Below are 21,492 nucleotides of genomic sequence, written 5' to 3'. Positions count from 1 at the left end.
ATGTGTACGTATATATATATATATATATGAGACATGACATATTGTGTATATATATGTGTGTGTATGTATATATACACACACTCATATATATACATATACATACACACACGCACACATATATATATATGACACAACATATATTGAGACACATTCTCACTGTAGCTCTGATAGTCCTGAAATTCACATACTCTAGACAAGTCTGACCTCAAACTCTCAGAGATCCACCTGCCTCTGCGTCCAGAATTCTGGGATTAAAGGCGTACACCACCACCACTCAGCTCTTGTGGAAAGTTTCAAAACTAGTGTGTGTGTGTGTGTGTGTGTGTGTGTGTACATATATATATACATATACATATACATATATATATATATAATGCATACATATGTTATATTTGTGCATTCATCTTGATGTCATTGCCATTTGAAAATCATTTTTATTGCCAGTTTATAGTGGATATATTTATGGGTTTTTGTTTTGTTTTTTTTGCTACAAAAATTAATTTTTAAACTTACACTACAAAATGACATTCTCACCAGGCAATAGTGGCACATATTTTTAATTCCAGAACTTGGGAGGCAGAGGCAGACAGATGTCCGCATTCGAGAACAGCCTGGTGTACAGTGTGAGTTCCAGGACAGTAAGGGTTACACAGAAAAACCCTGGCTCAGAAAGAAAGAAAGAAAGAAAGAAAGAAAGAAAGAAAGAAAGAAAGGAAGGAAGGAAGGAAGGAAGGAAGGAAGGAAGGAAGGAAGGAAGGAAGAGAAAAAAAGACCCGAAAGAAAGAAAGAAAGAAAGAAAGAAAGAAAGAAAGAGAAAAAAAGACCCCAAAATGTTATTCACTTTGATGTGAGGTGGAATGACCTTTTTCGAGTGTGTATTTCATACAATGAAAGATTCAGATTGTAAATACAATGTTCAATCAGTTTTGAAGAATACATGATAAAACTCTCATTGAGTCTATCATCCCAGCATGGCTTTGTAGTTCTTTAAAGCACAGATGTCAGCCTGCCTCTGCCTCAGGAGTGCTGGGATTCAAGGCGCACACTGCCACGCCTGCAACACCTGCTGATTTCTTCTATCTGCAGATGAGCTTCTGCTCCTCTGATCCAGACTCTATAAGTGGGTCAGATGGACAGAAATGCCACTAGTGATATTTTGTCGCTTCAGGTTGGTCTCGCTGTAGCCCACCCCGACTTGGGAATCACTGTATTGGACAGGCTGTCCTCAACTTGGGTCAATCATCTTGACCTTCGATTCCCAAGTGTTAAGATTACAGGTTCTAGCCAGGGTACCTGATAGACCAATGTTTTGTTAAGTTTGAAGTAGGGTCTCAGGTAGCCTAGAAGGACCCTCACCTTCATTATAAATGTGCACTGTCTTTGTTTTTTTTTTTTAAAGACTTATTTATGTATTTTATGTATATGAGTACACTGTAGCTGTACAGATGGTTGTGAGCCTTCATGTGGTTGTTGGGAATTGAATTTTTAGGACCTCTGCTCGCTCAGTCCCTGCTTGCTCTGGCCAACATATTTATTTATTATTATACATAAGTACACTGTAGCTGACTTCAGATGCACAAGAAGGGGATGGCAGATCTCATTATGGGTGGTTGTGAACCACCTTGTGGTTGCTGGGAAGAGCAGTCAGTGCTCTTACCCACTGAGCCATCCCGCCAGCCCTGTCTTTCTTTTTCTTTTTTTTTCTTTTTTTTTTAAATATTTATTTATTTATTATATGTAAGTATACTGTAGCTGTCTTCAGACACTTCAAAAGAGAACATCAGATTTTGTTATGGATGGTTGTGAGCCACCATGTGGTTGCTGGGATTTGAACTCAGGACCTTTAGAAGAGCAGTCGGTGCTCTTAACCGCTGAGCCATCTCACCAGCCCCTCTTTCTTTTTCTTAAGATACTTGGATTATAAGTTGTTTTTCTTGCTGCCTTTATTGCAATATAATTTACAACACACACTCTCTCTCTCGTCACATACACACACACACACAATCCTGTAGCTTTTACTATATTTACAATTGTATCATCATGCTCAATTTAAAAATATTTTTATTACTCCAGCACCTTAGCTCTTGCTGCCTACAAGTCTTCCATCTACCTTAACCCACAGTGGTCACTAACCTGTCTGTTTTGTGGGGTTTTCTCTCAGATATCTCATATAAATGAAATGATACAAATCTTGTCTGTTGCTGTATGTCTATAAATCAAGCACTTGGAAGGATGGGACAGGAGGATGACTGTGATTTCAAATCCAGCTTGCAGTGTGTGGCAATAGTCTTTCTTAAAAAAGAAATCGGGCTGGTCAGATGGCTCAGCAGGTAAGAGCACTGACTGCTCTTCCGAAGGTCCTGAGTTCAAATCCCAGCAACCACAGTGGCTCACAACCATCCATATGAGATCTGACGCCCTCTTCTGGTGTGTCTGAAGATAGTACAGTGTGTACTTACATATAATAATAAATAAATCTTACCCAAAAAAGGAGAAAAAAGAAATTACTGCGAGGGAGGGAGCCGTCTCAGTGGTTGTGAGCGCTTCCTGCTGAATTCTCTGTCCCTATCTATGTCAGCTGCCTCACTCACAACCACTCCAGCTCCTGGGGATCCAATGCCTTCCCCTGAAGTCTTGACGGGATTACAGGTATTCTCCACCACACCTCACAGTTCGACAAGGGTTTTACATTTCATTTTATGCCATTTACCTCTTGGGTTTTGAGATGGTTTCTCAACATAAAGACCCTGCTAGTCTCAATCAAACTTGGAGCTTCCTGCCTCTGCCTTCAGAGTGCTGAGGTTAAGGGCGTGTGCAGACAAGCCCAGCTATTGCCTGAGCTCTTTTTTAAAAAGTGTGTGTGGGTGTTTTGCAAGTGTGTGCCACATGTGCGCTTGGTGCCTTTGGAGGGATAAAGAGGATGGCATTGCCTGGGGCCGGGGTTACAGATGGTTGTGAGCCACCACGTGGATCCTCTTCCAAATCAAGCGCTTTCCAACCACTGAGCCACCTCCCCAGCTCCTGATGTCATATTTTAGAGACAGTTTCCTGATCCAAAGTCATTCTTCTTGTCTTCCTCACTGAAGTGGGACACCAACAGTTTCTGCAGTTTCCTCTTGTCTTTACTACAAGGATTTCTTCCTGAGCAGTGTCCCATTGTTAAATACACTTCCTTGTGTTTATCCAGCCTTCTTTTTGATTGACACCTGAATTGTTTCTTTCCCGACTATGGAGTCTACTATGAGCATTTTTATTCCCAGTCTTACATGAAGAGGGACAGAACATATGCTTTCACTTGTCCTGGATAGATGGGGGTGGAATTGCTGACTCACAATGATGTTACGCCTTTCCACTAGCAGTAATGAGTTTCAGTTGCTAGACAGTCTTCCGAATGGTGGGACCTGGCACATTTTGCCTTTAGTCATTCTAAGCCCAGCTACATCATTTGGATCCCTAACCAATGGTGTGCTCTGGATTCCTTGTTTTTCAGTCAGGGTTTTATGTAAGCCTTCTGGCCTCTGACTGACTATATAATAGGCTTGCCTCAAAATCCTGATTATTCTTCTTCTGGTGCTCGCTCTCTCTCTCTCTCTCTCTCTCTCTCTCTCTCTCTCTCTCACTGGCCGCCCTGGAAATCTCTAGAGACCTGCTTACCCCTTGAGGCAGCCGTCCTTTTGCAATCTCCAAACTACTCTAGCCACAGGTGTCTGCCACCATGCTTGGGTTAGGCTATAGTTTGTTGTTGTTTTTCTCTGTTACAAGAGCCCAGGGTAGCCCTGATTACACTATCCTCCTGCCTCAGCTTCATGAATGCTAGGGTTACAGATGGGAACTGTCATCTGCCTCACAGTGTGATTCTAGAATACTACCTTAAAACTTGATTGTCTGTAGTGTATTTTGCTATTTTAAAATTTTTCTTTTGAGGTCTGTTTATGTACTTCCTGGTGGCTTTGAACTTGAGTCTTTTGTTTGTTTTTGTCTTAGCTTTACAGAAAACCTTAGCTCTATGAATGAATGAATGAATGAATGAATGAGATTATGAATGATGGTTTGAATTTTTCTCCCTTTGATTCCCTTTCAATAAAGGGGATTTTTTTCACCTTTCCTTAATAATTCTTCTGATTAATTTGTTTTTCTTATTAAAATAGACTGTCCCTGTGAATCCTAGGGTAGCCTTGAATTGTTTGCTTCTTTCTTCTACAGACTCTAACGACTACTGGTAGAGTCACCCACCAGGCTTGGCTAAAAACAACAGTTGGGTTATTAGATTTTGTTTTGAGGAAAGTTGCGTCCTCTACATATAGTCCAGGCTGGCCTGAAACTCATTGTGTAGACAGCAGAGGCATTCCTCAAATTCAGTACAAACTCAGTGTCCTGTCTCCTCCTCCCCAGGCCTGGGTTTATAGTTGGGAGCAACAGCACCCTGCTTTATTTAGGATGTACATGTTTTTGTAAACAAACCAAAGAAAGGGGGTAAACTTGATCTTGACTCATGGATCACCTTTCCTTCCTTTCTTTCTTTCTTTCTTTCTTTCTTTCTTTCTTTCTTTCTTTCTTTCTTTCTTTCTTTCTTTCTTCCTTTCTTTCTCTCTCTCTCTCTCTCTCTCTCTCTCTCTCTCTCTCTTTCTTTCTTTCTTTCTTCCTTTCTTTCTTTCTTTCTTTCTTTCTTTCTTTCTTTCTTTCTTTTAAATATTTTCTTTATTTACATTTCAAATGTTATCCCCTTTCCTGGTTTCCCCTCCGAAAACCACCTATCCCATCCACCCTCCCCTTGCTCACCAACCCACCCACTACTACTTCCTGGCCCAGGCATCCCCCTATAGTGGGGTATCGAGCCTTCACAGGACCAAGGGCCTCTCCTCCCACTGTTCAACAAGGCCATCCTCTGCTACATATGCAGCTGAAGCCATGTGTACTCTTGGTTGGTGGTTTAGTTCCTGGGAGCTCTGGGGGGTACCGGTTGATTCATATTGTTGTTCCTCCTATGGGGCTGCAAGCTCCTTCAGTTCCTTTGGTCCTTTCTCTAGCTCCTTCATTAGGGACCTTGTGCTCAGGCCAAAGGTTGGCTGAGAGCATCCACATCCATCACATTTCTTTGTAATAGTAGTTTCCTTTCCAGAGGTGAGCTACATGCAAAGTTCTAGCTCTTGAGGTAGGAAGGAGATCAGAGGACAATTTTTCTTCAACTCTATTTGGGATTATGGATATCTAGGGCTTTCTATGTAGGATGGGCTGGCCTCATACTCACAAAAAATTCAATGGCCTCTGATTAGAGTTTATAAACCCAAGGTCTTCATGTTCTCCCGCAGTTCTATGTGGCTGTGGATAGAAGGGATGTGTGGGTTGGAGGGAATAATAGGATAGCCTCATCTCCTAGAGAGAAAGAGAGAGACAGAGAGAGATCCTATCACTCAGAGTTGGAGTAGATGTGGTCCTCTCAGCTGGCTCCTTGATAACTTACTTAGCCTCCCAGTTGCAGAGCAATGCCTCTGCATCAGATATTCTTCTGCACGTTGGCTATTAGTAAGGAACTGGATGCAGCCTGCTACAGTTCAATGTCAAGGGGGTATCAGATCTGAGGCTTCCCACTATTTTCATGCCTCAGGGTCAAGGTGACTTTGTAGAATGTGTAATGAGGCTATTTCACTACCCCCGCCCCTTTGCCATTTTGAGAAAGGTCCTACTGTGTAGCATAGGTTGGCCTTGACCTGCTTCTCCTAGTTCCACCTCTAAAGTGCTGGGTTTATAAAATTGCACCAAACTGTTTGTGTGTGTGTGTGTGTGTGTGTGTGTGTGTGTGTGTAGTTACAGGCAGTTGTAAGCTGCTAGATGTGGATGCTGGGAACCGAACCCAGATCTTCCACAGAGCAACAGGCTCTCTTAGCCAGCTCTCGTGTTGTTTTTATAATCCCAAGTGCATACATACAGTGTGATTTGCTGCTTACTGTCATTTCAAATGCCTTTCTCGCGGTTCTTTCTCTGAATGTCAGCCTTGATTGCCCACAGCTACTACAATTATGTATCACCCAGTTACTGCAAGTGGTTCATTGAGCCAGTTCTTGCTTTCCTTGTAATAGTTCCATGGGTTTATTATTTGTTTTACATTTTATTCACCTGTTCTGTTTATGTGTGAGTGTGTTAGTTTGTGTGAGCGCCCATGCATGCACACATGTTGACTGACCTGTGTTGACGTACCATATGGAGATCCAAGGACACTTTTTACTAGTTTCACTGAGGTATTCATACTTGGTGGCAATCATCTTTACTCACAGAGCCTTCCTTCCAACCCCCTAGTAGAACTGTTTTTAGTGTAAGGTTTTCGCTCTGTATTTTATTACATGTATGTGTAATTGTGTACTGTACTTACACAAGCTTCCTTATTTTAGGGTGTATAATGTCAAACTTATTCACTAGATCAATAATTGTTTTTGCTATTTGATACTAGGGTTTGTTTGGTTTGGTTTGGTTTGGTTTTGGTTTTTCGAGACAGGGTTTCTCTGTATAGTCTTGGCTGTCTTGGAACTCACTTTGTAGTCCAGGCTGGCCTTGAACTCAGAAATCTGCCTGCCTCTGCCTCCCAAGTGCTGGGATTAAAGGCGTGCACCACCACGCCCAGCTGTTTTTTGTTTTTCTTAAGACAGGGTTTCTCTCTGCATCCCTGGCTGTCCTGGACCTCACTAAAATCCATATAGAGTTAAGGGCTGCATTAAGGGCTGAGCAACTCTCCTAGGCTGGAGTTTAGTTTTGAATCTCGCTTCAGGGCTTTGAATCCCAGGCCTGAAAGTTTTAAAAAACAATGCCCAGCAATTGCTACCCGAGGATGTATTGCTGTATGGATATCTTGAGAGAGCTTCTCTGCAGTTAAGTCACCTAGCCCTGCTCTTCACTGATTGTTTAATCAGCTTTCACTGTCTATAGGACGGCTGTATCCCAAGCTGATGTGCTTGGGCCTGCACTACTTTTGCAGATAAAATACCCAGGGGTTTGGAGCAGGGGCCTCATTGCTACTGAGCCCGTGCTGAGTCTTCGTCGTGCCAGCAACTTGTGGTTTTGAAGGTTTGATTCATTTCTTCTGCCCTCGTGTCCATGGTTGGCAGCACACCAAAAGACTACTAGATTTGGCCCGAAAAGCTCATTTAGCAGTGTTCCAAGAAGAGTGGAATAAGCAGTGTGTTGTGGTCATAAAAAAGCCTCCTAAACTATGTGCTGATCTCTACAGGTTCCCCGATTATATAACATCAATGTTTAGTGAGATGCTTGCCGTGAGAATTAAGGCAACTCACAATCCTGTTTTGATTTGTCACAGAGCCCAGGCTGCTGAGGACCTCTCCCAACCGTTCCTGATGGTCATCCTGCCCCCTCCTCCCCAGGGCTGAGATTACAGGCATAGGCCAAGGAACACCTGTGGTTTATGGGGATTGAATCCAGGCTATCGAGCACATTAGGCATGCAATCGCTCCACCAAGTGGGCTACATTCCTAACTGCCTCTCCTCTCCTCCACACTGCCAACCCCGCTTCACTTGCGGCCCAAGCTGTTCTCAAACTTAAGTGATTCAGAGCATAACGCTAAAGAATATATTTTCTTTATGTTCCTGTAATTAAACTGACATTGTTTTACAAAGACATTTTAGGGTAATTATGTGTAGTAATTATACAAATCAAGGCATGAGGTCCATGTGGTCCATGTGTTAAGACACATATCACCCCCATCCCATCCTTTTTTTTTTTTTTTTTTTTTTTTTTGGTTTTTCAAGACAGGGTTTCTCTGTATAGCCCTGGCTGTCCTGGAACTCACTCTGTAGACCAGGCTGGCCTCGAACTCAGAAATCTGCCTGCCTCTGCCTCCCAAGTGCTGGGATTAAAGGTGTGCGCCACCATGCCTGGCTACCCCATCCCATCCTTAAAACATACTGTGCATATTTATCCGTGAGGTATATTACATGTGTATGGGCATTTTGCTTCCATGCATGTCTGTATCACATTGTGAGCCAGCATGTAGATGCTGGGAATCAAACCTGGGTTCTCTGGAAGAGCAGTTCTCTTAACTGCTGAGAAGGCTCTCCAGCCCATATTTATAGGTCTTATAAAGATGGTGTGTGTTGCTATCTCATCCAAATAATGCCAGATGCGGCAGTTTGCCCCTGCACTCCCAGCATCATGTGTCGTCCAGAAGTTTGAGTAGTGCCTGTGAACACAGCATCTGGGTGAGCACTAGACATCCGAGGAGTGGTCCTGTGGTCATCCTTTCTTCCTTGCCTTTGTCCTTTGTATTCATCGGTGGGGCTGCAGGTCGGGAGGAAGTTTCTCTGCTATCTGAATCGGTAGACATGCCCGAGGATGTAGAACCTGCACCGTGGAAAGGGACCGGGCAGTGGGAGACGGGGAAAAGTGAGTGACGGTGGTAGATGGTCCCTGTAATTTTGGACCATCTGGGTAGAGTGACAAGAGAGTCAAGACCAATACGCCATACATTATATTATTTAATAAAAACAAAAAAAAAACTTTTCAATTTGTTTTTGAGATTTGTTTACTCTGACTTTGTTTTGTCCCTTTTAGCCCTGGCTGTCCTGGACTCATTTTTGTAGAGCAGGCTGGCCTCAAACTCACAGTTCCACCTGCCCCAGTCTCCCTAATGCTGGGATTAAAGGCATATGCCCAGCTTCTTTACTTGGGTCTTTGTTCTTTGTGTTTGAAGACAGGGTCTCACAATGTAACCCTGGCTGTCCTTGAACTCGTGGTGTAGATTCATCTGACTCTGCCTCCTGAGTGCTGGGATTCAAGGCCTGCACCATTATGCCTGGCTTGATGCTAGGTTTAAATTTATCAAGGACAACATAAACAAAACTACAAATATGACACAGGAGATATGTGGAGGTCAGAGGTCAATTCATGGATTCAGTTCTCTGCAACATTTGTCACAGGAATGGAACTTGGGTCACTAGACTTGGATATAGTCACCTGCAGGATGTATGTAGTTCGGGTTAAACTAGAACTTCCTGAGCAGTAGGGGGTCATCTTGAACTGCTTTCCTGCCTCTGACTGCAGGTGTGGGCCACCACGCCCTGTCTATGTCTTACATTAAATACTGAAAGTTTAGCATTGGGTGTGAGTGCTCTCAAGGTATAAGTTACACTGTGAACCTCACAGGCTTCAGGTTTCTTGGGGTGAATGAAGCTCCCGTCGTACGTAGAGTGCATGTCTAGCACCCACAAGGCCCTGTTTGACCCCCAGAGTTAACATAAAGTGACACATGGTCACAGTCCCAGTATTTGAAGGCGCGCACATTCTGGAGGTCAATGTTGGATTGCAGACCTGGGACAAGCAGCCGAGGAGCCTGTCTAACCAAAGAGCACCTGGCCTCTAGGTTCTCCCAGCATGCCTCAGCCCCTACCTGTTACAGGGTATGGCTGGCATATCCCGTCCTTTACCCTGAATTTTCCAGCCTAGGTCCTGGGCTTTCCCCCATTTGGGACCGGTGAACACATCTGAGAGCTGTCCCCAGTAAAGCTGCCTTTATACTTTAATTTGACTTTAATTGGCTTATTTTGCCCTCAAGAAAACTTATCAGGTTAGCAGTTCACCAGAGTCCTCATTCGTGCGCAGAGTTAACTGAGTCGATTCTCAGCTAAAATCTGATAGTTTTTAAAAAATTGATTACATATTGAAATCATAATTGAATGCACTGATTTAGAATGTGATTTAAATTAATTACAGGTGTTTCTGTGGGCCTCTGTAACTCTGTGCCTTTTGTCTTTGGTCTTTGAGGCATAGTCAGGTTGAAAATCCCTCGCTGGTCTGGAATTGCCTATGGAGACCAGGCTATCCTCGGGCTTGTAACTATCCTCTTCTCTTTGTCTCTGCAGTGAGGGATCACAATGTTGTGCCCTAAGGGTTTATTGTGTTTTGCTTTGAATTTTTGTGTCATGATCTTATTATATATCTTGGGCACGCCTTAAGCTCCTGGTAATCCTACTGCCTCAGTCTGCATTCTGTTGGCTTGACAGGGATTTACCTCAGTCCTCTCAACTCTGAAAAGACTTGAACATACTGCCTGTACGAAGGACCAAGGGGAAGTTTGGAGCTTCAGAAAACACTGTTGGTTTTTTGTTGTTGTTGTTGTTGTTAGTTTGTTTTTTATTTTGTTTTGTTTTTGTTTTTCTGTTGGTGATTCAGCAACACTCTGACCCAGGGCTTGTGCGTGAATATTTTGTGGAGCTTCTGTTCTTAGAAAGCAGGAGTGAGAAGGGCCCCAGTAGCTCCTTTAAGGGAGCATTGGTAGAACTGGCTGTACTCTACTGTAGAGGAAGTACAAGGAAAAAGCAAACCTTTCAGGTTCCTTGTACGTCAGGCTCCTGCACCAGTTACTCGATGACTTTCAGGGTGGAATTTCAAGGAACGGGAATGCCATGGGGGGAGTGTGAGGACAAGACTTGTCAGTTGACAAAATCCTGGAATTCTGAGTACCGCTCAAGCTACATTTAAAAGGAAGATACGGTTTGGAATGTGTTTCTTAGTGGTGGAAACCCAGGGTTCCCTCCCAGCTCTGGAAAGTAAAATAAATAAATAGTCTGGTCACCTGACTCCACTCTAGTGTCAGCATTGGGCCACATAATACAGCCTTGGGCGGGAGGGGGAGGTGGGGCAGCCTGGCAAGCATCCTGAGCCTTCAGCATCTAAATATAAACTGTGATTTATGGAGCTAGCAGAGTTGAATTAGGTATCCCTGGCCTGCTCTAGCTCAGACTGGGCTTTGACTTCTGCTCCCATTGTTGGCTGTGTGCGCCCGGGTAGGTGTGACTGGGAGTTGCCTTCTTGAGTAGGGCTACGTTTTTACAGTTATTGATTGTTGTGTTCAGAATGCCCTCATGAGCCTGTGAGACCAGCAATCAGAGGGAGGAGGCGGCTGGGTTCCCAGGACTTTGAGGCCACCTCGGCCTAAAGACGGATCATGTCTCGCATGTTGATATGGCCTTCAGTGAAGTGTTTCCAATATAAGAGATTCATATACAGTTTCATAGGTACATACTTCAACACTTGTTTAAGTTGTTATTGTGTTTAAGTTCCAGGCATCCATAATCGACTCAGTGAGACTCAGCGCATCCTGATACAGTCAGTCTTTCAGGGTTAAGGATGATAAGAACCATGTTTTCTGGACTCCTCTGCTGAGCAGTAGCACCAGGCTGATGACCGAGCCACAGGAAGCATGGGTGATGTGCAGGCATCTCTCTTGGTTTAGTCTTCCTCTCCTGTTTTTATCACATTTGGTTATGTACTTGTGTCTTGGCAAAGCCAGGCTCTCTCAGCAAGCAGCTCTGCCTGGCAGGCAAGCCATCTTGAGGGCACTAGGTTCCATTGAATGCATAGGTCTTATATATAACTGGTTTGTGTGGTACCCATTTTACAGTGGTTGAGAATTTCCATTGGTATCAGCAGAGAGATGAACTCCCCCTTATTCTTAAAAACTTGATCAAAGTCTTGAGGAATGCCTAGAAACTATGTATGGAGCCCAGGCTAGTTTGAACTCTCAGGGATGGCCCTCCTGCCTCCTTCCAGAGTGCTAGGGTTACTGCAGTGTGCCACCATTCTTGGTTTAAAGAAATTTGCATGAAGAGGGAAGTCAGTTGATACAGATCTGAGTGCTCAGGAGTAATTTGTTTTTGGGGGTGGAGGGTGTAAGCATCCTCTAACAAAGCTGTGATAGCTTAGCCTTAGAGAGCACTCATGGTTTCAGAGGGTTGCTTTGTTTTTATACCTTTAGAGGCAATCCTCAAATAGTGTATGTTCGAAGGATTTTAATCCCTCTTGTAAAGTCTTACATCACCAAGCTAAAAAAAAAAAAAAGGATTTGCGTTGGGTAGGTAAGAAGTAAACATTAGAATAAAAAAGAAGAGTCTGGGGGATGGTGAGATGGCTCGGTGGTTAAGAGCACTAACTGCTCTTCTGAAGGTCCTGAGTTCAAATCCCAGCAACCACATGGTGGCTCACAACCATCTGTAACAAGATCTGACTCCCTCTTCTGGTGTGTCTGAAGACAGCTACAGTGTACTTATAATAAATAAATAAATAATCTTTTTAAAAAAAGAGTCTGTAGTCGAGACTCCTGAGATCTTCAAGGTGACTCATTGCAGGTCCAGATGTGCTGGAGCCACCAGATTTGATGGTCACTAGGTTTGCTGAGCCATGGAAGAACTAGGGTTTGCATGGGGAGCGCTTGTTCAGGCAGCGACTTTCTGCGCTGTTTGTTTGTTTTGTGTCTGTGGGCATGTGTATGTGGGGGCTGGAGGCACTGAGGTGTGGGATCCCTCCTGGAGTAGGATTTGCAGGCAGTTGTGAACTGGGCACTCACTGATCATGAGTCCTCTGCAAGATCAGCACACTGCTGAACGCTGAGCCATCTTTCCAGTGCCTTCTGTGGGTTGTAAATCTCTCACTCGACTGCACTGACAGGCCGAGCAGAAGCAAAGCTCCCTGGATGTAATGCACAGTACTTCTTGAGGGTGTTGCCGCTTCACCTCTCGAGGAATTTGTGGGAAACAATGCTCCTTAAAGCTTTGCTTTAGAAAGGATTTATCATGATCACCGATGTGGATGGAGCAGGGGCAGCGGCACAACTGAACTGTGTATTCTCAGTGCCCAACAGAGAACTTCCTTGTCTTAAGTGTTAGTTCTTTTTTGAAAGATTTGTTAATTTTTATCTATTATGGGTATGAGTATTTTGCTTGAATGTATTTAAAATGCACTGCATGTGTGCCTGGTACCAAAAGAGGATGGAAGAGGGATTGGATTCTTTGGATAAGTTACAAATGATTACAGACCATTAGGTCTCCAAAAGTCTAGAAGAGGAGGAGGGGGAGGAGGAAGAAGAAAGAATGATTGCCTTGGCGTGTAGATCAGTAGCAGAGCCCTTGCCATGCTCAAGACTCCAGTGCCTAGGTGCCCAGGTTTCCGTTTGGTGATAGACCACGTGCCTGGATATCCCCATGCCTGTATGGTCCTGAACTGGTATCTCAGCAGTTGGGAGGCTGAGGCGTGAGTTCAGCCTCGGCTGCTGACATTTTAGAGCCTCACCTGGTTATAACGGGAGGCCTTGTCTCATTCCCCTCACCCCACCACCACTCAGAAATAAACAGAAAACGTGGGTGCTTTTTACACAGTGCCGTTTTTCTCAACAGAATTTTGACAAAAATTGGACATCTATATAACTTATTCTATGATCAAGAGTTGAACAAGTGGGGCTGGTTCAATGGATTCCAGCTTCAGTTCTGAGCACACACATAATGGCTCACAATACTCTACTTCCATTGATAGGGGTTCTGACCTTCTGGGCTCATCGGGTACATGCATCTAGGTACATACAAAATATGCAAATTATTTTTCACAAGCCTTAATTCAGTATGTGCATAAATGTAATATACTAGTTGTTAGTCATAATGTATAGTAATTTGACTGTAATTATACTAGGGGACCAAGAGGGTCATAGCCGTATAGTTACAATGTTCAACACTAAATATATAGCTAAAATCTCCATGGTAAGTAGTATGGTAGTGTAGATGAATGAACTACAATTACACTTAACAAAGTGAACAGAACTCACCAGCATCGTAGTCAGTGAAAGGAAGTCACATAAAACATGATGCTAACCTCGAAGAACAAAAGATTTGCAGGCTGACTGATGCTGAGTCCGTGGCTGGGATGTGGTCACAGGGATAGTTGAACATGCTGCCCGTTTAGGATTTGCACCACACCCCAATCCGTGGTGACTCTGGGTACTGAGCCCAGCCCCACACATCCTTTGTAGCGTTGCCTACTGAGCAGAAGGGTTATTTATTATTACTTGATTCATTGGCTGGCTCTCTCTATGTAGCCCTGGCTGGCCTGCACCACACACACTGTAGACCAAGTTGACCTCAGACGCAGACGTTTGCTTGCCTCTGGCTTCCTGGGATTGCAGGTTGAACTACTATGCATCATTTAAATGGGGGTAGGGGAGCCTGGGCATGAGGTCCAGGACTTCACACGTGCTTTTTTTTGAATTATGGGATTCCAGATAGGCGTAGCCGACCTCACTGGTAATCCCGGGACTGAAACCGAGTCTGGAGCATTCCTGCAAAGTCCTAGTCATCTTAGGTGCATAGTGGGAGCCTAGCAACAACAACCACAGCCACAGCATCTCCTTGTAGACATTCAGCGGGTGGTGGAAGTAACTTCTGTGCTTCCTTTACAGACAGACTTTAACAACAAACCAGTAAATGGCCCCAAATCAGAGTCCATGGACTGCAGTAGACGTGGTCATGGGGAAGAAGAGCAAAGGTTGGATTTGATCACACATCCCCTTGAAAATGTAAGGAAGAATGCAGGCGGCATGACGGGAATTGAGGTGGAGAAGTGGGCGCCAAACAAGAAATCACACTTAGCAGAGGGTCAAGTCAAAGGAAGCTGTGATGCCAATTTAACTGGGGTGGAAAACCCCCAGCCCTCTGAAGATGACAAGCAGCAAACCAACCCTTCTCCGACATTTGCCCAGACCATAAGGAACGGCATGAAAAATGTACACTGTTTACCCACTGACACACACCTTCCGCTCAACAAATTGAATCATGAGGAATTTAGCAAGGCGTTGGGAAATAATTCCTCTAAATTGCTGACTGATCCCTCAAACTGCAAGGATGCCATGAGTGTCACCACCTCCGGGGGGGAGTGTGATCATCTCAAGGGGCCAAGGAACACCCTGCTCTTCCAGAAGCCTGGCTTGAACTGCAGGTCTGGTGCAGAACCCACCATCTTTAATAATCACCCTAATACACACAGCGCTGGGAGTCGACCTCACCCTCCTGAGAAGGTACCCAACAAAGAACCCAAAGATGGCTCTCCGGTTCAGCCAAGTCTTCTATCCCTAATGAAGGACAGGAGATTAACGCTGGAACAAGTGGTAGCCATAGAAGCCCTGACTCAGCTCTCAGAAGCGCCCTCAGAGAGCTCCTCCCCATCCAAGCCGGAGAAGGATGAAGAAGCGCATCAGAAAACGGCTAGTCTGCTTAACAGTTGCAAGGCTATCCTTCATTCGGTGAGAAAAGACCTCCAAGACCCAAACGTTCAAGGAAAGGGCCTTCACCATGACACTGTTGTCTTTAATGGCCAGAACAGAACATTCAAGTCACCTGATAGTTTCGCTACTAACCAAGCACTTATAAAATCACAAGGATATCCAAGTTCACCTACAGCTGAGAAGAAAGGCGCTGCTGGTGGGAGAGCTCCCTTTGATGGTTTTGAGAATTCACATCCATTGCCCATAGAAAGTCACAATCTTGAAAACTGCAGTCAGGTACTAAGCTGCGATCAGAATTTGAGTTCCCATGACCCATCATGCCAGGATGCACCCTACAGTCAAATTGAAGAAGATGTCGCAGCACAATTGACCCAACTTGCATCCACGATTAATCACATCAACGCCGAGGTCAGGAATGCTGAAAGTACACCAGAAAGCCTTGTTGCAAAGAACACAAAGCAAAAACACAGTCAGGAGAAACGCATGGTACATCAGAAGCCACCCTCTAGTACACAAACTAAACCCAGTGTACCATCAGCAAAGCCAAAGAAGGCCCAGAAAAAGGCAAGAGCGACCCCACACGCAAACAAGCGGAAAAAGAAACCCCCAGCCCGAAGCTCTCAAGAAAATGATCAGAAGAAGCAAGAGCAGCTAGCTATAGAGTATAGTAAAATGCATGACATTTGGATGTCATCTAAGTTTCAAAGGTTTGGCCAGTCTAGTCCACGTAGTTTTCCTGTTCTGTTGAGAAATATTCCTGTCTTTAACCAAATATTAAAGCCCGTGACTCAGAGTAAAACACCCTCACAACATAATGAGTTATTTCCTCCTATCAATCAGATAAAATTCACAAGAAACCCTGAATTGGCAAAGGAGAAAGTGAAGGTTGAACCATCAGATTCTCTGCCAACATGCCAATTCAAGACAGAATCCGGTGGGCAGACATTTGCAGAGCCGGCAGATAATTCTCAGGGACAGCCCATGGTGAGTGTCAATCAGGAAGCTCACCCTCTGCCCCAGTCCCCACCATCTAACCAGTGTGCTAATATAATGGCTGGTGCTGCCCAAACACAGTTTCATCTAGGCGCTCAAGAGAACCTGGTGCATCAGATACCACCACCGACGTTGCCTGGTACCTCCCCTGACACACTCTTGCCAGACCCAGCATCAATCCTCAGGAAAGGGAAAGTGTTACATTTCGATGGAATTACAGTTGTTACGGAGAAGCGTGAAGCTCAAACATCAAGCAATGGACCACTGGGTCCCACCACAGACAGTGCACAGTCAGAATTTAAAGAGAGCATCATGGACTTACTTAGCAAGCCTGCAAAAAACCTGATAGCTGGATTGAAGGAACAGGAAGCTGCACCCTGTGACTGTGGTAAGTACTCACTTGTGTGGGTGTTTTCCCGACTCATCTTTTGGGGGTTGGGGGGTTGTCCTTGGCTCTTTCTAGTCGACCTGAGATGTACTAAGTAATTCTGTTCTTGTTTTACTTTGAAATCTTATTTATTCTACTCAGACTGGGAAAAGAGGTAAACTCTTTCAAGTGGGACAAGTTTGCAGTGGTTCATTTTCAGGACTAAGAAAGAATTGCCTTTGCTTAGCCACATTTACTTCTGTTCTATCCATGTCAAATACAGTTCAACCTAGAGGGTGCATAGACAGACCGTAAAATCACGCACAGCCGCAGTGATGGTGAGCGAATCCACACCTTCTGCATCTTGGGCTAGGAAAGGTGTGCCCACATGAGGAGATTCTATAGCCTGGCTGCTGAGGTGGTTGATCAGGGATATATAATCTTGCTTACTAAAGATTTCGTGGGGGTTACGGAGGTGCCTCAGCAGGCAAAGCATTTGTACAACCCTGCCCCCTGAGTTCTATGTCCAGGAGCTGTGATAAACAGTCTCACATCTCCACACATATGACAGGAATAATAAAATATCTCTTTAATTAAAATTATTTGTAAATTTTGTTCTGGAAGGGCTGCTTTTTTGTTGTTTTTGAGAGGATGTGGTGGCACCTGTCATTGCAACTTTTTAGGGAGCTGAATGAGGGAGAAGGGTTTTGAGTCTAGTCTCTATTTTCTAGTTAGAATGTGCATTCCTCCAATACAAACAAACAAACATGGAGAGGGGCTAGAGAAATTCCTGAGCAGTTTAAGGCTTGGGCAGGACACAAGTTCACTTCCTATCAGTGTCTCCAGTAGCTCACAACCATCACCTGTACCTCCTCCACCCTAGAAGATCCTCCGATCCTTCTTTCTTTCTTTCTTTCTTTCTTTCTTTCTTTCTTTCTTTCTTTCTTTGGTTTTTTGAGACAGGGTTTCCCTGTATAGCTCTGGCTATTCTGGAACTCACTTTGTAGACCAGGCTGGCCTCGAACTCAGAAATCTGCCTGCCTCTGCCTCCCGAGTGCTAGAATTAAAGGCGTGCACTACCACGCCAGGCTAAGATCCTCCTTTCTCTACTGGTCACTGCAGTCACGCAGACTCGCACAGACTCCTCCTCACCCTCCAGACAGGGTTTCTCTGTATAACCCTGACTGTCCTGTAACTCTCTGTAGACCAGGCTATCCTCAAACTCAGAGACTTTCCTGCCTCTGCCTCAGTGCTAGGATTAGGGCATGTGCAGCTGCCACCATCACCACACAGTGATATGATATTTCTGTAAAGGTGTAGGAGCTAGAAAAATGTTTCAGAGGTTAAGAACAAAATAAACGCAAAAAAAGAAGAGAGTACAGATTCTGTTCTTGAAGTTTATCTGCCTCATCAAACCCCTAATTATAAAGTGGGCTTAATAATATATATACTGACTGGATGTCTTCAATGCAGGTTTAGTTATTAAAGTGCACTGATGCCAGAGATGGCCCAAATTCTCAAGATCTGCTTGAACCAAAGGGAATGAGTATTTGTCCACCTAGATGGAGGCTTTTTGAGAGTGGCTTGCTAAATGAGAGCTGCAGGCTGCGGGTGTAATTGACTGGAAAGGATGGAGGTAGTGGTACAGACTCATCTTTGGCCACTTAGAAAGTTCAAAATCAGAATTAACATACATTTCTTGATTGAGAGAACATCCACGCAGAGTTGTAGAGTAGGACTGTCTTACTTAACTAGACCCTGGGCAAATAACCTCTACCTGCCATTTCTTTTAAAGCTTAAGATTACAATAAATTACTTTTCTGTATATCTTTTTGAAGTGAAAAATAGATTTTCATTAAAAATAAAAAATTAGAAACAAACAAACAAACAAAAAATAAAAAATAAGAGCCTGTGTATTTCTGGGCTGATCTAGGTTTTGGAGTGTGGGGTTATCGGGTTCCCCATACAAAGTCACACAAAGACAGGCCAGGCAGCCCATTACTGAACACGGAATGCTATGCTTTCGGGTCAGTGGTTCTCAACCTGTGGGTCTTGACCTCTTAAATCAAACTTCCCTTTCACAGGGATGCCTAAGACCATCAGAAATATCAGATATTCATTACATTCATAACTAACAAAATTATAGTTTATAAAGTAGCAATGAAAATAATTCCACACCGGGTGTGGTGGTGTATGCCTTTAAACCCAGCACTTGGGAGGCAGAGGCAGGCGGATTTCTGAGTTCGAGGCCAGCCTGGTCTACAGAGTGAGTTCCAGGACAGCCAGGGCTACACAGAGAAACCTTGTCTCGAAATAACAAAAACAAAAACAAAAAACAAGAAAAGAATCCCATGGCTAGAGGCCGCCCTAAGTTGAGGAACTGTATTATTAAAGGGTTGCAGCATTAAGAAAGCTGAGAACCACAGTTTTAGGTGATTTTTTTTCTGTGTTCTTAAACAGACAAACAAAAACTCCGGTTATCTGAGTAACATCACTGTAGCTGAGGGCCTTGCTTTCAGGATGGTATCAAATAGTCAAATAGAATAAGCCATTTCTGGGTCAGTGCTTGTCAAAATTAGCAGTATTGATACACTAAACCTAATCCCACTGTGTGTAGTTTTTCACAGTATCCCTGGCCCCTTTCCATCAGATGGAAGCCAGAGTGAATGCTCATATCTATACTTGACAGACCCCGAAGTAACCGAAACTATTGCCAAATGTCCCTATGGTCAGAATTACCCGATTCTAAATCACTAGCAAAAAATAAAGTCTCTTCCACATGTCTTACTGAAAAATAGACTGGAGAGATGACTCAGTAGTTAAGAGCACTTGTTGGTCTTCCAGAGGACCCAGGTTCAATTTCAAGCACCCACATGGAAGCTCATAACCTTTTATAACTTTCATTGCATTGGATCCAACACCTTCACAGGCGTCTGCACTCCTGAGTGCATATCCACATGCAAACATACAAACCTACAGATAATTAAAGTAAGGACTGAGTTTGCTTTGGGGTCATCTCTTGCTTTTTCTTTTTTTAAAGACTTTTTTTTGCTCGCTTCAGACACACCAGAAGAGGGCGTCAGATCCGCTTACAGATGGTTGTGAGCCACCATGTGCTTGCTGGGATTTGAACTCAGGACCTCTGGAAGAGCAGCCAGTGCTCTTAACCGTAGAGCCATCTCTGCAGCCTCCAGCTTTCTTTCTTTTTTTTTTTTTTTTTTTTTTAATTGCAAATATTCTCCTGCTTGCTCTAATGTGTCCACTCCCCCGGCCCCAACCCCAACTCCAACTGCATCACTAGCAATTCTACTAGCTACAGCCTTGTATGTGCTAGGAAAACACTCCACATTTGAGCTACATTACATCTTGAAACCAGAAAATTGACTCGTAAAAGCACCATGGCCAGAAAATATATAAAATACAGAGAGGCCAAACTAAACATACTATTCCCAAATTTGACAAAAATTCAAAACAAACAGGTTGTGGAGGTGTGTGCCTTGTAGACAATTAAGGATAGCCTGGACTAAGATATTATAAGACTGTTCCTCAGCAGTGTGTTTGAAGGATAGCCTGGGCTACGAAGCATGACTGATTTCCTGTTGTCCTATTCCCATAGTGTCTCCAGCTCTTTTTTAGGATGCAACATTATTGTTAGTTTAACTTATCTACATTTACAGAATTTAGGTCTTTACACACTTTCCAAGTGGACTTTTTGTTGTGCATTTATAACAGGACATTAGTTAGTGTATAAGGCAGGCTGGTCTTGACCCCTAAAACAGTCTTCCAGTTCTCCTTCCCAGGCATTGGGGTTACAGCTTTGCACTCCCTTGGTTTTGACTGTTGGAGGCTGGCCTCAGACTCATTGTGTAGTCCAGGCCCCACACCCCTCCACCTTCCAGATACGTGAATATGTACACTTTAACGTTCTGTTCTGCCTTTAAAAATTGCAGTGATACTAAACGTGTCTAGTTGTTGTTCTAAAAACGATTGCATTTACCTCTAACTGATTCCCTTTATATTTACCTACAACTGATTCCCTTCGTGCAGGTGTTAAAGTTCTGTCTTTTGATAATACCAATAATTGTAACGTGTAACTTCCTGGTACATGTTTACGATGAGTACGTAGTTGTGCACATGTAGTAGGGTGAATTGTTACCAGACTCACTTTCAGTAGGGTATGGAAGCTAAGCTTCTCAGACTAGTGCTCTTCCTTAACGTTGTTATAGAAACCTACAAACGCTGGAGAGGGAGCCAGGTGTGAGGCCAGTGGGGGCAGGAGTGTCAGGTTCAAGGCCATCCTTGGATACCTAGTAAGAGTGTCTTGAGGTTCTACTAAGACCTCATCTTACTAAGTTTAGTCATATTAATAAAAAAGCTGGGAGAATAAATACGCCCCCCCCCTTTAAATTTTTGTTCTCTCCTCTGACTGCTAGAAGAAATAAGAGCCAGAAGTCCAATGCCAGCCCCTGTTGTCTTATACGTTAAAAGTTGAAACTAATCCAAACAAAGAGAACAAAGCCCCTGTGCTATTTGTAAAACTGGGTCTAATAATCTGATTCCTTCCACAGATGGAGGTACACAAAAAGAAAAAGGCCCATATTATACACACCTTGGGGCAGGACCAAGTGTGGCTGCTGTCAGGGAGCTCATGGAGACTAGGTGAGGAACTCTGCTTCCCGCTAACCCATTCTTCCCGGTGACCTGGCTCAAGGCAGAGAAAAGGGCTTGGAGTGGTCCTGAGGCGAATGAAGACGGTCAGGAGTGTGAGTTGGATGGTTCTTAAGGCTCAATAGGCCCAGTCCTCCTGAGTCCTCCCAGGAGTGGGGCCCTGGAGACATGCCCTCACTCGGCAGGCCTATTTGATCAATCAGGAAGAGTGTTTTCCTACTACTGTACAGTGATAGAAAGAGCTGAGATGACTCCCACCCATGCTTTAACCCTAACTCGCCCGTCTTCCGAGACTTGTGTTGAGGTCAGGCTATTTTTATTTAGAGTGACCCTTATGTAAACAGAATTGGGTAACAAAATCAGACTGCCACGTAACAGCTGGTTTTAGCCAATGTAAACGATAACTGTTTCTTCTTT

At 44.0% G+C, this 21,492-nt stretch overlaps 1 protein-coding gene across 6 annotated transcripts in view; it reads left to right on the top strand.

Moving 5' to 3' along the window:
• Tet1 (tet methylcytosine dioxygenase 1) overlaps nucleotides 1-21,492 on the top strand; it is an 82,900-nt gene that overhangs the window by 32,866 nt on the left and 28,542 nt on the right. For 5 of the 6 annotated variants that reach the window (XM_006513867.4, NM_001253857.2, XM_030245175.1 and 2 more), the window contains 2 exons: nucleotides 14,226-16,428; nucleotides 20,976-21,066. In XM_006513867.4, the coding sequence (XP_006513930.1) occupies nucleotides 14,226-16,428; nucleotides 20,976-21,066 (2,294 nt within the window). The remainder of the gene's footprint in view (nucleotides 1-14,225; nucleotides 16,429-20,975; nucleotides 21,067-21,492) is intronic. The other variant, XR_003948738.1, reaches the window with a different exon arrangement.

The sequence above is a fragment of the Mus musculus genome, chromosome 10 (assembly GCF_000001635.26).
Source record: "Mus musculus strain C57BL/6J chromosome 10, GRCm38.p6 C57BL/6J".
NCBI classification, from domain to species: Eukaryota; Metazoa; Chordata; class Mammalia; order Rodentia; family Muridae; genus Mus; species Mus musculus.
Note: the sequence above shows the minus strand (reverse complement) of the source record. Positions and strands in the feature narration are given on the sequence as shown.